The following is a 17949-nucleotide window of genomic DNA, read 5'->3' on the forward strand; positions in this document are numbered from 1 at the left end:
GTATATTATAAATCTCATAAGTGTCAACGTAGACCAAGCCTGACATCTTTAGTACTGTAACTGTGTAATCCAATTTGCTTGCTGAACTGTTTCCGATCATGTACAGGAACAAGGCAACCACAGAACTAGCAGATAACATGAACACTTTTTATTCCAAGTCCACCAACCAAGGCAAACGTCTTACCTTGTTTTATTGTAGGCACAGGGGCACTCAACACTCACCTGTTCTATATCGCTGTTTTTCCGAGATTTGTAGATGAACTCTCCTATTGCTACAAAGACTGATAACACGAGTCCTGCAGCCAGAACAATAAAGATCCCTCCAATGTTCTCCACTCCCAAAGCGCTGGCTTCTTTACTGTCTTCCTCTGGACAACCATTCCCTCGCCACCATTTCTCCTTCATCATGTGTAATTTCCCCTCTTCCTGAAGCTGTAAGATGGCGATGGTGATTTTATCTCTGTACGGTGAGCCTGTGGGAAGATTGATGACAATATGTGTAGTTTTTATAATGTTTATTTTAAGAGGAAATTGCAATGCCATCAATTTAAAGTTGTTACTTGTTTTAAAAGGTTGGGGCTCTAAACATGGCAGAGGACACGATTAGCAAATAATTAGTACTCTTGCCTTGAGGATCTAAGGCAGTGTCCCTGAACCAGGGTATCTTGGAACCCTAGGGGGTAATAGGGGTAATCCTTGGGCAATGAGCAATTTGCGCTTCTCAGATCATTTTAATTTACACCAATGCCCTTTTGCCTATCTGTAAGGGTGGCATTCTTCCCAATAGCCAGAAATGTAGGAGGTAAAATATAGTAGGGGTCCCTGAAGACCTAAAAGTTCCTTCAAGGGTTCCTTCATGTTAAAAAAAAAGTTAAGAAACATTGTTATTCCAATTTAGGATCCTGCAAGCCTGGATTTTTCTCTTTTTACATGTTTGTATGAGTATATTTATTAAAGCAGAAATAAAATATTTTTTTAAATACAATCTCTGAAATTCAAGTAATAATATTAATACTGTCATCTTGCTGTTTCATTATCCCTCCTTAACCAATATTTAGGATGGTGGTGTTGCTTCTGTTTGAGGGAGGTAATCATTACAGGGTTTCTTGTAGGATCAACTTTTATTCTTTATCAGGAATCTGGAACCTAATTGAGCATTTTTGCACCCTAATATTCTCTCTTTTAAATAAAACTCTTTTCTAATAGTAAATTCCTGAATACTTAGGACTCTGCTTGCATCATTAAATGCCCCATTTGGTATTCAAATGATGATGATTCCAAACGATGACGATTCCACAAATTGAGGGCCTATACCCTGGACTTTTTTTTGTAATTTTAAAGATGCCAAATAACCTGCCTGGGCTTCCCCCTGTAACAAATTTCATTTGCAATAGGCCGATTCTTTGAATGGCAGCACGAGACCGGGGAATAATACTGCTGAAATATTCTGCTTCTAAAGCTTCTTTAGGATTGGACTTCTCTGCATTACAGGAATGTTTGGTGCTGCAGAATAATTGAAAGGAAAATTCTAATACTGATCTGGTAAATAAGTGAATATAACTAGTAATGCAGCACATTTGTAGATGGAACACTTGAAATACTGTTTCGAGGGCAAATTTTGCTTTAGCACTGTATTACAGCCTATTACTTTTCTCCAAATTAAGCCATGGGGAGAATAAATGATGTATGGCCATGAAAGACACCCAAAGTAGGAAGAACAACAGATACCAGACCACAGTTCCACACTTCTTCACATTACATCAGCCACCATAGGGTTGATTTACTTGCACTTGCGCAATCTGAGGTTGTTCACTTCCACTTTGCAAGACATGAGTCACTTAGCTTATTGAATGTTATGAAAATTTACTTTGCAACACCCAATCACGTGGAAGGAAAGAAGGACAAGCAGGATTTTCCCAGCACATGATTGGATGGTTGAACTCAGCAGTGTCACTATGTCCAGTGAAAGATCCCGTACAAGGGGATAATTCACTTTGCAAACATATACCTATATATTAGTAATAAAGGCAATTTAGGAATATAGATCTATATTTTAGTAATTGAACCCTAATGCACCTTCAAAAATAGGCATAACTTTACATTGCAGGAAAAGGTGGTGGGCAAATGTAAGAACTCAGTTTGATAATAGGAAATTATTAGGCACAAAAGGTCTTGGCTCTGTCAATAGCTGCACAACTACAGACTGGTACGGCTACACAATGGCTTCATGAATTTGAAAAGTTCAGTTACAAAGGTAATACTTATAAATTACACTAATCAGCATGGTTGCTTTGAGAATTTGCTTTGTCCAAAGTTGGCTTTAGTTAGGCTTTCAGGATTTACTATTGTGTTTACAAGGAACAGTTTTATGCCCACTCTGATTTTAGTTACTTTAATTTAGCTAACCACCTTTTTAGTCTTGGAGTGTTACTGTAACGTGAAACTGTACAAACATAAATCAGCAAGATAAATATAAAATTGAAGGCTGTGAAAATAGCAGAGTTAACAGTACTTGGTCATTAATCCCATTCCTCTTAGTTTCTCCATGTGCTGTCTGTTTCTTAGTTGGGATTTTGTTTTCTTCTCATACTTCGTCCAAGTAGAAAAATATATTTGTCTTCGTACTCTTGTCACTTGTATTAGCATTTTTCAACAACAGTTCCCAGAAACAGTGTATTAAAAAGATGAACATAATTTATACATTTGAAAAATTACATTTCTATTGAGGGCTGGATATTATGTATTCCGAAAACAAAGTGTATGGCTGGAAACCTATCATTTCTCACAAGTGGCAGCACATTCATTTTAAAGGACATTCAGTTAAAATGAAAAAGTAGTACACCTTAGTAGTAGTCCTTATTAGTAGTACACCCTATAGAATTTGTTGACTTTTTCAACCAATTTAAACATTATAATAACTAAATTAAACATATTTCAAATAAAGACGATATATTTAAACATATGACAACATATGACATATATTTAAACATATGATCAATTTCCATGATGTATCCATTCTGATAATCTAAAAAAATAAATGTAGACTGATCAAAGTAAGTACACCCTTACATTTGCCACCACTTGAAATGAAAAAGTAGTACACCTTAGTGGTACACCTTATTAGTAGTACACCCTAAAGAATTTGTTGACTTTTTTAACCAATTTAAACATTATACTAATTTAAACATATTTCAAATAAAGACAATATATTTAAACATATGACACATAAATTTCCATGATGTATCCATTCTGATAATCTAAAATAATAAATGTAGACTGATCAAAGCAAGTACACCCTTACATTTGCCACCACTTCAAATTCATGAACTTAAAATAAAATCTGTTAGGAAACGCTTATTGGGCCAGCGATTGCCCCCATCGCAGTATCCCACACAGCCTATTTTGTCCAGCAATGTCATGTGCTTCAGCAAAGAGAATAAAGAAATAGCAGCAGCCCCGCCTCCCTTTAGCCGTGAAGCCGGATGTATTTTATCGGCATCCCCAGCACCCACTGGTGTGCTGCGCACAGCTTAAGGGGATTTTAGAGGCTGATCAATTCCTGACTCTATCCTGTGCTGTCATTGGCTGCTGGGACTTTATCGCCTCTCTGCTCCCAGTCACTAGGGCCTGTTGTACTGCTAAGCTAGGCTAACTTGCTGCTGGTGTGTATTCATGTGATTTACTGTTGCTGGCCTTGCCTGTTCCTTAGCCTGTGAGTTTTTTTTGCCTGGACCGACCTTTTTGCCCATGACTCCAACTGCTTATTTCTTGCCCTTGTGTACCTCATCTGGTGGAGGGATTGCCTGTGTATGACCTCTGGTTCTGTATTCTGGACTTGTCTCTGTTGGAGTCTTAATACTGCTTTATCTGTGGGCTCCTGGTTCTCTGCCACCCCTTCCCCAGACACCATCCCTTGTGCACCAAGTTCTGAGGGCAACCATGTGCTGGCTCCTGAGGCTGAGCTGAAGATGAGGAGTGTGGTGCCAGATTGGGGGACTGGTGTCTGGCGGGTACTGTTGCTGGACCAGGGCCTTACAGATTCCATATTAGGTGCCAATGATTACATCCTTTTTAGGAATTATGCAGGTGGAATCTGTGTTATTTAGGCCTCAGCTATCTGGGGTTTGGTATTAATCACTGACATGTTGTGGCATCAAAAAAGTTGTGAATGCCAATAAATTTAAAAAGCTTTCCAAAGGATTGGAAATGATTTGTTTCAATGTATGAGTGGTATAGCTTTAAAACAATTGGTATTTTATCCAGCACTAGCCAGGTCAACAAAATTTAGGAGCTAAGCATGTGATGCTGAAAGGAGTCTCCAAGAACTGCTAAACATTGTACACCCGGATCCTCAAGAAATGTAGAGATCAAAGAAAATGCATCTACCATCATAAAGAGATTGCACCAACTACATAAGCGTTATGCCAGAAAAATGTTTTTGCTTTTCAAGCACATTAGAGAAAGACTATAGCTTGTCATGCATAGCCAAAGGCCAGGCCATCTACAACAATGTGGTGAGGAATGGCCAATCAAAGACAAAGCTGCTTGGCCACAGTAAGAGATATGTTTGGTCCAAATACAATGGTGGTTTTTGGAGAAGTATCTTCTAGCTGCAGATGTCAGAGAGTTTTGGACAGTTATTCAAAACACATTTAAAATATAATTTCTGCTAAAGGGGGCAATAGTTTCTGAGGCCAAATGTGTACTCATGTTTTCCACTGTACATCATTACATCATTTCATAATTTGGTTGAATAAATGAATGAACAACTTCCCCTTATGTTTTATACAGGCATGTCACCTTTATTTGTTGGCACTGAATAAAGATCTATGGTTTGCATGTTTAAGTATGATAAAATTTTAAACATTTTCATGGGGTATACTTTGCTTTTTCACTTGAATTTCACTCTACATTTTCTTCTAGTGTAATGACAGAAAACGAGTGACCTTGGAGATCTTGTCAATGAAAAGAATAAATTTGAAATCTATTGAACTTCTCAGAAATAGAAGTTTATATTTCTACATAATCCCAGATGGCGCAACTATTATCATGGCAGTCAATGCATTGGCTTTGGGTCCGGGGGGGTGGGTGGATGTCAGTAGTTTCTCTTTACCTTCCTTTCAATCTCTGGGGAAAGGCTGACAAATGTACTGCAGGCAGTTCCTAGGCAGGTGATGGGGTTAGTCGGCAGATACAGAGTGTTTCCCCTCCTAGGTAACTCATACAGAGACCAATGTATTTGTTTTAGTTGAATTTTGCTGTTCTTCAATGGAAAAGGCATTCACTTTCTCAATGTCTAGCAATGTAGGGGGTAGAATTTTACCCAGCTGAGACCCCGTAATTTGCAGTATTCTGCAATAACAACTACTCTTGTATTTCCATCTGATGTGGTTTACTGACATGTGTTGTATTGTACATTTAGATGTTTTGAACTGACTGACTGGGACCCTAAAATACTCTAATGAAAGCACCTGATTTTCTGATGTCTATGCCGTTTAATCTTACTTTAAAATACAGCAAAGTTCATGACAATAAAACAAGCCTTTAGGTGGACCTAATATCAATTATTATTGTTTCATGTATGCATGGATGCTAATTAATGTGTAAGTGTACCACTGCCAGGTATTTATTAATAAAGCAAGTTGGTGATGGCTTCTTGGTATATCAGCAATTAGGCTTAAAAAAAAGAATCTTGCATGAAATAATACCTGTCATAAATGTCATATCTGGTGGAGGATTATACAGCGGACTCCATGCTTTATGGTTTTCTTATTTTTAATAACAGCTATACCAGGCAAAATATGGAATAAGCCATTGTTCCGCTCATTATTAAAAAGCAATTTTCCTACCTGTCTCTAGCTTTAACAATTTAATCACTGACATGGAACGAAAATGCGGATAGTAAAATCAAAGTAAATTTAGACTTTCTGATCTGCATACTTATTTCACAGCTTAGTGAATAGAGCGAAGCTCCACTGACTTTAGCTATCTTATCATCTTCAATATCAATATTATACAAATCCTGTTTTTGTACATTTGACTGCATGTGCTTACATATTCCTTGCAAAGTGAATGCACATCATATTCACTAAGCCAAGTGAATTATCTCTTACAGAGTAGAAATTTACTTTGTCAAGTAAAAAGTGTGTACTCTTTTAGTAAAACAATTAATTTAGCAACCTATTACAGGACTTGAAAGGGTGATCAAGCAAAACTGGAATGTATTCCTTAAAAGTCATTTGCTATTTCCTGGATCACCCAGGTTCACTGATGAAAGTGTATCTTCTCCATTCTTGGAGAGCTGTAATAAATCAGGCCCACAGTATTTTTTAATTTTAATGAAGTTCTTTTACCTTCTTTCTATGTCGCTAAATTAGTAATCAACACCCTCCTTCAGAAGTTCCTTATCTAAACTTTTAATTTCATTAAGGAACACTGGGCAGTATATTGGCCATGTGTACTGCCATCATTTTGCCATGTTCATTGCTGTCTGTGCATGCCAATGCAGGCAGAATCTTGGTCCCTAGATTGTAAATGGGAGGTAGCCAGGTGTCTACAGCAGAGCTCTACGGGTAACTGTGATTTAATGTAGTCACCCAACAACTAGAACAAGGATAAAGTAAACTTTTCTGAGTTATTATCTGCAGATAGAGACCAATAAAGGTGGCATGAAGGGGGGAAGGTTGGTAATTGTGGAAATGATTTGTTGGGTTTGTTGGGAGAGGGATTAGACTTGACTTGGCCAAGCTAATTTAAAAAAAAAAAAGTCTCTGGTTTAGCATGCTATAGGTTTTTACATTGAAAATAATAGGCAGGGGGCAATAAATCACTGAAACCTATGCTTTTCTTTAGTGAAAGTGGAATTTGTGGTTTGAAGGCAGCCACAGAAGACTTCCGGATAATAAAATACCTGGGAAACCACTCAGAGGGTATACTTCTACAGACATAGATGCAAGGGGCTACAACAAAGTAATGAAAGGATCATAAAATGCAAAAATATAAATGCCAAGCCACCCTCAACCATTGCAAAAAGCAATTGCAGCTTCAGCCCCATTCAGCCCCTGGTAGAGATGAAACTTGATTAGTTACTGTGGGCAGCTGTTTTCTTTATTCCAGTCGTCAGAATTTAGCCACAGAAAAGTCAAATGAACTGGGAAATATTGATTATGAGTTTTCAGGTTCCTTGAAGATTCTGCAGTAGTCCGTAGTCAGAACTTGTGCAGATTTTTTTTACCAGATGTTTTTTTTTTTTTACATCAAATAAAATATGGCCTTTAAATAATTTTTTCAATAAGAACTGTGGTTGGGTTTCCATATTTAAGTCCTCTTGATAGAAGTCTTTAGCAAATCCCTTCATAGTAATGTGACCTTTTCCCTGCACTTTTATTTTTTCAGGACAAATTTACCCATAAAAATAGGATAAGATATAAAGGAACATGTAATTTCTCAACAACAGTTCCACATCATGAATTATCATCCACTGGACAATTTTCTTGCACGCTTACTTATTCATCATAATGTATCAGTCATACATAAAGATGCATTGTCTAAATTAGGAAGTATCAGGTTCTCATCATGTCCCATTTATTTTTTTAAAACAAAATGAAAAATAAAAAATAGCCTTAAAGTCCTCTAGGGCCAGGCTTGTGGCTTTCCGGTCAATCAAGCTAACCTTTAAAGAAGACTTACCGATGGGGGTACCGACGCCATATCCTTTTGAGTCAATGAGGCCTCCGATTTGAGTTAAGTTACAGTTCCTTTGCGTGACATATTCAATGCTAGTGGACTCCATGAGCAGAGCATAGTCTGTGGTTAGTACCCGCTGTATTCCTTCATCATTGTTCTTCACCAGCGCTGTCTGCTGCCGACTGCTCATAAACGCCCACATCTTTTCATAGGTAGAAATCTTGGATTTCTGAAAAAAGCAAAACCAGCAATCAGAGGCCTACTTGGTGCAAAACATCTATTTCATGGGAAAAATGTTTGCTGGGAGTAAAGGCAGCTAATAGATGGTTTAGGAATATTCAGCCTTAGCTTTTGATTTAGAGGTGTTTGAGTACAGCCAGTCCATCTGCCTTACTATACTATAAAATATCGGTATTAAACCCTCCATCATGACTGCTCCACATGAACTCACCAATAAAAACAAACTGAATCTGTACTCTGTTTGTATATATAGCCGAGGTCTTACCAGAAAATGTCAGCTTTTTATTAAAAGAAGTCAAAGCTGCATGCAGAGTAAAGAGAAAAATGAAAAGCAGAGGAGGAAAATGAGAAAGAAGGAATAGGGGAGAGGTGAGAGAAAGAATGAGAGGGAAAGATGTGTGAGTGCTATATATAAACAGAGAAAGAAAGAGAGGGAAAGGTGAGAGCGTTATAGAAGGTTGGAGGGGGTAGGTACATGTGGAGAGGGCATAAAAGGGAGTTGAAAAAGATGACAGAGGACAGTATTATTAAATTATTATTAAACAGGATTTATATAGCGCCAACATATTACGCAGCGCTGTACAGTAGGGGAACAGATAGTGGGTATGAAGGGGAGTGAGGGGGATTAGAAAAAGTAACAGAGGCCGAGACAACTAGAAAAAGGGACACTTATTAGGTAATGAAAAATTAAGGATTTTGGGTTGGAAAGGGGAAAGGCTGAAAAGGTGGGAAAGTGAAAGGAAGAGGAAAGCAGAGATGGGAAGAGGGATGGGAAATAAAGACTGATGGAAGAAAATACTTCCTGCACTTTTTGGGTATTGTTGGGAAAGAGAGGGATTATAAGAAAAAGTAACAGGGAGTGAAATGACTAGGGGCAGCAAGGGGGATGAGTCTTATGGTTGCAGAGATGAGAATTTGAAGGCAAGAGGAGAGTGGTGAAGGGAAGAGGAAGGGAATGGGAAAAAAACATTGATAGAGGAAAGTAGGGGAACCCTAAGTGGGTATGGAGGGGAGGAGAGGGATTATAAGGAAAAGTAACAGGGATGGAAGAATTAGAAACAGCAAGGGGCTACATGTATTTTGGGATCGGAAAGGGGAAGTCTAAGAGATGGGAAAGTGAAGTGAAGAAAAAAGAAGATAAAAGAAAAAAACAGAAGATGAGATAAGGTGTATGAGCAATCAATACACTGGGAAGTGAAGGGGGGGGGGGGGGAGAAAGCAAGAAAACAAAGGAGCTAAAGGGTTTGTTTGAGTGGTAAAAGGAAAAATAGAGGAACATATGGGTAAGGGGAAAGAGAGGGATTATGAGGAAAACTAACTGTCACACTTACCTCTTCCTCACTAAAGCTCAGGCGTCTCTCTGGTGCGCATGCGGGCAGTTCTGACGCTGGGCGTACCTCTGTTTCTAAACTTTATCAATTTCGTCCAATCCTCTGGTAAATCAGAAAATAGCCTTCTAACCATCCCTGGCTATTTAGCTAGCTCACACACTGCACTCTGTGTTCGTGCAACAACTCTTCACTAGTGCCGAGCCCCTAGTTCTGTGCTAGTTCCCGTACACCTGTTGCTTAATTCAGTGTTTCCTCTGTCCAGCTCCTGTGTTAACCCCTCGTTGTCCGGTCTGTTAGTTCCCAGCCAACTTCCCTGTGTTGTTCCAGTGTTCCTGTCTGTGGATATCCTTGAGTCTCCTGTGCCTCCTGTTGCTTCCAGTGTCTCCAGTGTTCCCTGTGCCCTCAGTGGCCCCTCTGTCACTGGTGTCTGTCTTCTGAATCCCTGGTGTTTGACCCCTGGCGTGTGACCTGACCTCTCTTGCTTGCTGCCTGCCTCCACCCCGGCTTCCCTTGACTATCCCTGTGTTGTGATTTGGTACTGTGTTTTGCCCACCTTGGTGTGCCCAAGGACCGCAACCTGGCAGTAACCAGCAGAGCAACAGCCTCACCATCAGAGGCTCTGGACTAAACCTGGTTACTGCTCAGGGCTTACTTCTCAGGGCTCACACCACCTCCGTGCAAGTCATAGCGCCCCTCAGTCGTCCTGTCTCTCTGTACGTGACACTAACAAGGGGTGATACAACTAGAAGCAGCAAATGTATTGAATGATGTAATGAATTATGTATTAAAATAATAAAGGTTTTGGGGGTTGGAAACGGAAAGGCAACAAATATTAAAAAATATTAAAAACTAATTGGAAGAGTAGAGAGGGGAAGAGGGAGGGAATGGTAAGATAAGACTGACAGTGGTAAATGTAGAAACATGTAGTGATTATGAAATAAAAGGAGAAGGAGAAAAAGTAACAGTTCAGTGTTTCTCAACCAGGATTCCTCCAGAGGTTGCAAGGGATTCTATGAGAAATGAGCAATTTGTAATTCTGAGGTCAGTTTAATGAATTTTTGGCTATTAGTAAAGGTGTCATTCTTCCCACTGGCCAGAAATGTAAGAGGCATTCTTCCTAGCGACCATCCCGCTAATGTATGGATGTGGATGTAGTAATTACAGCAGGGGTTCCCTAAAAGTTATTTCAAAATACTTCCATGTTAAAATGGTTGGGAAACCCTATATTAGTTAATGAAACATCAAGATCTTGGGGTTGCAAAAGGGAAATGGATAGGGGAAAGTGGGGGAACACTTAATGGTTAAAAGAGATATTATAGGAAAAAATAATGGGTGTGAAACAAACATCAAAGAGGACATGTATTAGGTAAGGAAATATTAAGGGCTTTGGGGATGGAACAGTAAAAGGAACAAGAGATGGGATACTGAAGGGAGAAGGAAAGCAAAGATTGGAATAGGAAAGAAGTGGAAAAAAGACAGAAAATAAAAGATACATAGTGAGTATAGGGGAAAAGAAAGGAATTATGAGAAAAAAAAAATGGGAGGGAGGGAACTAGAAACAGCATAGGGGATATGTATTATGAAATAAAATATTTTAAGGTTTGGAAAACATAAGGCACAAGGGATAGAAAAGTGAAGAAAAGAAGGAGAGAGCATAGTGGAGAAAGGCAGAGGAGAAAAGAGGAAGGGAGATGAGAAACTAGTCCTAGTGCCTACTACTTAATAATTAAAACATTATGTAGAACTACATCAACTGCAATGATAAATTTAGAATAGGCTATCAACGCATGTTACTTATGCTGTCAACTGATGGATCTGAATATGTTGTTTTACTGGATATTTGACATGATAAATCACTTCAATACAAATGGTATAAATCTGTCCAGTTTTACTGTAAAATGTTTTCTAGAGGTAGAAGTAAACGGTGATTGTTTTAGAATAAATATTCTTTTCACTGCATAATCGCATTTAAAACAAATTTTTAAATTCATTCAAAATTCATTGCTTTAATCTTCAATTTCCACCCCACTTTAACTACACCTATATATATCTGTCATAGTCCCTCAACTCCCACCTATCTCATCCTTGGCCTCGGTATTGGAGGTGGGTCAAACATACTATTCCCACTGACTGTTTGACTCTTTAATAAAATGATTGGCATGGCAATTCTCATACACAATCTTGCATTACACTGCTAGAATATAGCTTAGTTCTCTTAGAATGGCCATATTTCAGCATCCATACCTGTCTAAAACACTAAGGATTTTTTAATGTATGCTCCACTTCTAATATTAGTAGCAAACACAATAAAGCAGACAATTTCTTAGCAGAAAATCTGGCACACAATTGTTTAACCTTTCAGGTGTGAAGGGGGCTCGGAGCCTGCTGTGCGCAATGCACGTACACCTGCACATCCATTTTGACATCCCCTTAATTATCTGGCTGCGGATGCTTTAGTTAGGCATAATTTAAAGCAAACTGGAATAGTCATTTGAGTTCAGTGGTTTCCTAGAAACCAAATTTGCAGAACAATGACATTTGTTCTAACCTGGATATATGTTGATGCTGTTTAATACAGGTGTATGGTTGGTTTAAGCAAAATGATAAAAGAAGCCTTTGTTCTTGCATGAAAAACATTTACAGATAAATATAAAATGTCTTGACGGGTGGAAAGAAATCTCACCAATAATAATATGAACTTTTTTCACTTATGGTTAACCAATTTCTCTCTTTTTTTTGCTTGCAGATGCACATTGTACAGCTGCTACTAAAACAATGCTTTCAGGATTTACTGTACTGTATTAGAGGGAAGGATCTGAAAATACGACTTGAAGACTTTACTCATTTTTATGAAGGATTAATGTAAAGGTAAAACTATACTAGGTTCCCCCATGACCCAGAGGACATGGACAGGTCATAAAGTTTCCCAGAAGTTTATTGCAATGGCAGTGCCTAAAACATGAAGTCTAGGCAGACATCACTTCCCAAGGCTTGTCAGGGCAAGAAATGATTGGCAAGGTTGGCAAACTTTGTCGCCTTTTCTGATTCCACATTGACTTCCTCCAAGGTCTGCGGCTACCTTCATTAATAAATAGATATTTGTTATTCTGGAAGATATATTATGATTTGAATAGTAGTATAGTTGCAGCATAGAATGAAGCCTTTGTAGTGTATACAGACCCATTCACATAAATTCCTGTCCACATATGGGGTAACAGTCTAATACCTCTGCTGGCTCTGCTACAGCCTGTACAGGTACAATGGCATCAGAATCCATGAAAGCGGGTTGGGGGTGGAGGGGGGATTGCTACATAACAATTGTTAGGCTGAACTATAAATTGCCATCCTTGGAGCAGCTGATAGTTGGAAAGGATCAAGCAAAGCACTACATTTTGCAGCTACATTATGGATAGATCAGTATTAGGGATACAAGATCAGGAATGGTCAGCAAGGATTTGGGTCAGAGCGGTCAGCACACAAACATAATCAGGATATCAGTGATGGGGGTCAGGGAAATTAGGATGAAGATCAGAGCACATGGCACACAAAAAAAGAAACTAAAATTCCAAGGTTATCTAATCAAAAGTAGTACAGACAAGACAGATAGAAGCCAGGGGTAAAAAATCAAGGGCAGATACCATTCCAGAACCCAGCTAAATTCAGAGAACCAGGTCAGAGTGAGCTATTGAATACCTTCCCCAACTAAGAGTACAGAATATTCACTGAATAAAGAAGAGTCAGTGCACCAAGACTGCAGTCTGATCCAACCACATTGGTGAATATCTGTTCACAGACCATGGCATACACCTAAGCAAATCATGTGTGAACAAACTAGGGAAAGAAAGTAGGTTTTGCAGTTTTGTAAGTTTTTTGAAAAGAATGAGTGGCCACTTAATATATGATTTTTTATTATTTTGTTGTTTGTGAGTATTACAGAATTATGGAACCTGTTCCTAATAATTTACTCATTTTCTTTGACATGTGGTCAGGGGGAGCTGTCATAGCAAATAAAATGCATGTAATTACACCTATTAAATTTAACAATACAATATTTTTGTTATTTTTTTGTAGACATTGTAACTTATTTGCTATATTTTCTTAAAAGAAGATAAGAGTTCAATATTGACCTTACCTTAAAGAAGGTCATGGTTGAGCCATCTCGAACAGCCCCATATTCTATTTTTGTCTGCTTGGCCAAGTCGTCTGCTGAATCGATTGGAGATTCCATTCTTTCCACCGTTAGGAAGGCGGCCAAGTTTGCCGTATAAGATGAGATGATGATCAGGGTAAAAAACCACCATATACCTCCCACTATCCTGGTAGAAAGGGCTTTTGGCATTAGCTCTGATCCTGTTTCAAGACACAGCAGTGTTATATTTCAAATGGACAGATGAAGTACTATGGCTGCTTATCTGGATTTACCGTTTTAGAGTTTTAAAATGAAAAAGTGAAGCCTATTTCTGAAAGGAAAAGGCCAGTTCTTTCTATAATTAATATCTCAGCTATAACTGGAAACTAAAGTCTTATGTCACCTACACTTTTTGCTCTTACAGAATCCATATAGGAGGTTCCTTCTACATTCCTAATATCTCCATACATCTCACAAGGCCATTACAAGGTTGTCCCTCTCTTTTATTATTTTCTTTATTCTACAATTAGGAACATTGATAATCATAGAAGAATAGTACCATAGCTTGATCTATTTAAAGGCAAAATGGGGATGAGCTCGTAAGTTGGTATCTTGCCAAGAATGTATAAGCACAAGTGGAACACAAGTGGAGCTGCTGCTCATGGCAATCAAATTCCAAGTTTTGAAAGATGGAATGTGATAGCTTGCAACTGCTCTGCTTTTGTTTTGGTCTTTTTTGTTTTTGTACGTCGATCCCCTGTAAACTAAGAGAGGTCAACATGTGATTTCACTTGTAATTGGCAACCATAATAAACTGATAATAATTTCAGGTAGGTTTGGGTTTCTAACACTATAGAGGTAATCTCGAGCTCTGTGTATTTTCCCCAGGAGACTTAGACTTAAACTACATGGATAGTTTTTGCAAGCCACCAGTGTAAAAAAAGATCACATAAAACTGGTCCCAGGCTGACAGAATGACTTTTTTCCACCCACAACTGTCCAGTGATCACCGGAGAAGTGAGCATGAAACAAATTATTTGTGGTGATGTTTGGTCCCCTGGCTCAAAGAACCAAACACAACTCATGTAGCATAGTCCCACAGTCATCTAAACAGATGCAGTGCACATTATTTATGATGTGGCTGTTTTCTAGGTTCCCAAATGTCTGTCTGTCATTGTTTTTTCAACAGAACCTCACCAAAGATCACAAGTTCCAAACCAATCACACATAATCCAAGTGTTTTATTATCAATGAAAAGTCTCAGCATGCCCAGGCAATATTCCAATTGTTTCTTTTTTTTTATTTGATCAAATTGAAGAACAAATGACATGCTGGAAAAGGCTGCTTTTCGGAAATATTTGCAGGTTTTGGGTATGAATATTAATATTATCATTCTTAAAGTATTTAAATGAAAAAAAGGCTTTGAATTTAATTGTAATCCTTATCATCTATACTGGCAAATGTGCTAAAAAAATCAAACTGAATGTGAAAAAAATGAAATGTGAAAGAAATGTAGATAGTAATAATTAATGAGTGTCCATAAAGTAAATAGTAATTTTGTATTCCAAAAAAAAGTTGGGGAAAACTTACATATTAAAGGCTTAGAATCTAGAGCAATGACCCCTAGATGAACATGTTTACTTCTTTTCATGGTAATTAGTGCTGTTTCCTAAAACTTAAGGGGGTTTGTTCTTTTGCTGGGATCTCAGCACTTTATGATCTTAATGGCACAAGAGGTAACCGTACCCACCTAGTCATTAATTTTGTGCTTGAGGGAGGTTTATTTTATTAAAAGATAATATTTGGGTCAAGGAAGTTATTATTATTATGCCCATACATTCAACTTGTTTAGTGCCAACGTGGCCCCCTAAACAGGTATTTTCTGTGCCTAGAACCTTGTGATGGGGAAACCAAGTAGGTCTTAAGTATCAAAGCAGAACACCACTTCAGAGACACAACCTGCCCACCACCCTGAGCCTGCAATGCATATGGGAGACATGGTCCGTGGCTCTGGCCAGTGCACCCCCCCCCCCAAGCAGGATCCTCCACCTGACACGGCAGGTCTCACTGGCCAGAGCCACGGACCACCAAAATTTTCTCACGGACCACTAGTGGTCCGCAGACCACAGGTAGGGGGACTGCTGCTGAACTGCATTTTAAAGCTGGTCCAGATGGGTTAGGTTTAGATGCAAATTTAGGAAACAGATTTACATTTGTAAAATCATGATGCCTGAAGTTTATTTTTACTGGGGACCCATTAAACCCATGCAACAACAAAAAAATTTTTAAGGGCTTTCTTACTTATTAAAAAAACTAAAAGTCAGGATGTGGAATCTAGCTATGGAGTTTTATTACAACATTGAAAACTACCTTCAGTGGTCCATTTAGACTGCTTTGCAGGGCCTTGATAAAGTCTTCTTTACTTAAATCCTTTTGAACCTATTGGAGCTATTTAAGACCCCTTAGGATTATTACTTGTTTATTAAAAGGCCTTATGCATACATGTCACTTTTTGACCTTTTTAACATGTGGGAACCCATGACAAAACATTAGGTTTTACGGAACCCCTGCTATAATAACAGAATGTGCAGATCACAGTATATGTGGTGGTCATGGCTGATAATTAGGGGGAAAGTCATTCTTACAGATTGCCAAACATATTTTTGATGTTAATGGTAACTGACCTGGAAGGCACAAATTGCTCATTGCTTTAAGAAACCCCTAGGGTTACATGCAACACTGGTTGGGAAACACTGCTTTAGGGAAAGTTAAACTTTTCAACTATTTTGCTAAAGTTCACAAAGCTATTTGTGTATCGGCAATGAGATCACACACCTTGTTTAAATATGCTTTAACTGAAATTGCACAATTTTAGAGGGCACAATGTTGGTATTTTATCCTGATTTCATGGTAAAGCACTTTGTTTGAATGATTTGTTCTACCCTCTTAGACACAATCAAACTCTTGCTGATATCTCAGCTATGACACTGAACGTGTTTACACTCCAATCCAGCTGCACGATTCAATTATCTGCCATACTCCCTGATGTGATGTATGCCCAGATTGTCTCACTGCCTCATTAAACTCCAACAAGTTTAATTTGTTGGTCCCCTTTTATCTAGTGCAAACAAATACATGAGAAGTACTACTTAGAATGCATCCTTTAGCCATCCTTCTTTTTCTTATCCTTGCAAATTGACCCATTTTCAGGTCAATCTGAAGTTTTGTGAGTAAAGTAGCAAAATAAAAGTATATTGTGGATTGGCACCCCGGGGAAGCAAGATTGGTAGAATATGTGTAGCAAGTATAATTAAAGACAATATTGTCATTGGAATAACAGTATTCCAAGATATATAAGTGAAGAACTAGAAGGCATGTCATCAGGATTTGTACCAAAGACTAGAAACAAATAGGAGACAGTGGCTGAAAAGTCTAATGGCAGATCTGGATTATACTTAGAAAACACCTTGGCCTAGGGTTACTTAATCCAATGTACCTTACCACAAGGAAATCTATTGCAATAGCCCATGCAGGGTAAATGCAGAATCTGGAAGTCTGTCTTAAATGTTTTTGAGAGGCCTTGCAGACCATCAATCTGAGATGTACCCTTTCTATACCAGCTTGGTTTAGCCATAATCCCATTTATAGAGGGCACTTTGTAAATACAATTTGTCTTGCATGTCAGAATAATGTTAAAAATCTTCATAAGGACCTCCATAACAAGTAAAACTGTGTTAAAGCCATTTGGTATATTCAGTCATTTTCAATAGCAATAATCTGGGAAAGATGTTCATTTTTTGTACTGCCTAATATATATAATATTTATTGTTTCAGGATTAGCCCACTTTAAAAATTAGCCACACTAAAGATTATCCCTGCAGCAATTAAAATGCTAAGCAAAGCCTATTAGAGCTAATGAATGTTGACATAAGCTAAGAGGAAGCAGCTGAGCTAATTCAGACATTTGATATGATTCACACTTCATATATTTATAATAAACTCATTTTATGTTTTTTGAATCTGTGTTTACTTAAGGCATATTTTATCCTATTTCCTACATTTTTACTATAAACATTTTCACAAGAAGAATCAATATATGTTCTTTTTAGTTGTGCAAGGAAGGGTTGGAATTTCTGTGTGGTTTTAATTGCAGTCTTTACTTGAGGAATTGTATGTCTTGAGGCTCCTGTGCAGCATAGGTCCTAAATTCAATTGCAATGTGATGCAAATATAAATTAAAGAGGTGTCAGTAGAAATCAGTGCTTCCCCTCAGGAAAACTTGGTAAGGGGCTCCCACCCTTCAAAAGAAAAAAAAAGAGGATACTCAGCATTGGAGCACCAAAGTGGGCTTGATACAACCTTTGTCCCTGGGTTCCACCTGCACACTAACATACATTCTATAAATATACTAAATACACAATATACCAAAGAAAATTTCCCAAGCTTGTTGGGGCAGTGTAAAGATCTGGGGTGCCTGCGGGGGCAGTTTTATGATCTGGGGTACTTGTGGGGGCAGTGTTATGATCTGGGGTGCCTGTGGGGGCAGTGTTATGATCTGGGGTG

At 38.3% G+C, this 17949-nt stretch overlaps 1 protein-coding gene across 6 annotated transcripts in view; it reads right to left on the reverse strand.

The window, feature by feature from the left end:
- GRIK1 (glutamate ionotropic receptor kainate type subunit 1) overlaps positions 1 to 17949 on the reverse strand; it is a 228898-nt gene that overhangs the window by 18658 nt on the left and 192291 nt on the right. For 4 of the 6 annotated variants that reach the window (XM_072398109.1, XM_072398097.1, XM_072398115.1 and 1 more), the window contains 3 exons: positions 13390 to 13607; positions 7690 to 7915; positions 223 to 473 (listed from right to left, as the gene is read on the reverse strand). In XM_072398109.1, the coding sequence (XP_072254210.1) occupies positions 223 to 473; positions 7690 to 7915; positions 13390 to 13607 (695 nt within the window). The other 2 variants (XM_072398119.1, XM_072398125.1) reach the window with 2 other exon arrangements.

Source organism: Pyxicephalus adspersus, chromosome 1 (genome assembly GCF_032062135.1).
Source record: "Pyxicephalus adspersus chromosome 1, UCB_Pads_2.0, whole genome shotgun sequence".
Lineage (NCBI taxonomy): Eukaryota > Metazoa > Chordata > Amphibia > Anura > Pyxicephalidae > Pyxicephalus > Pyxicephalus adspersus.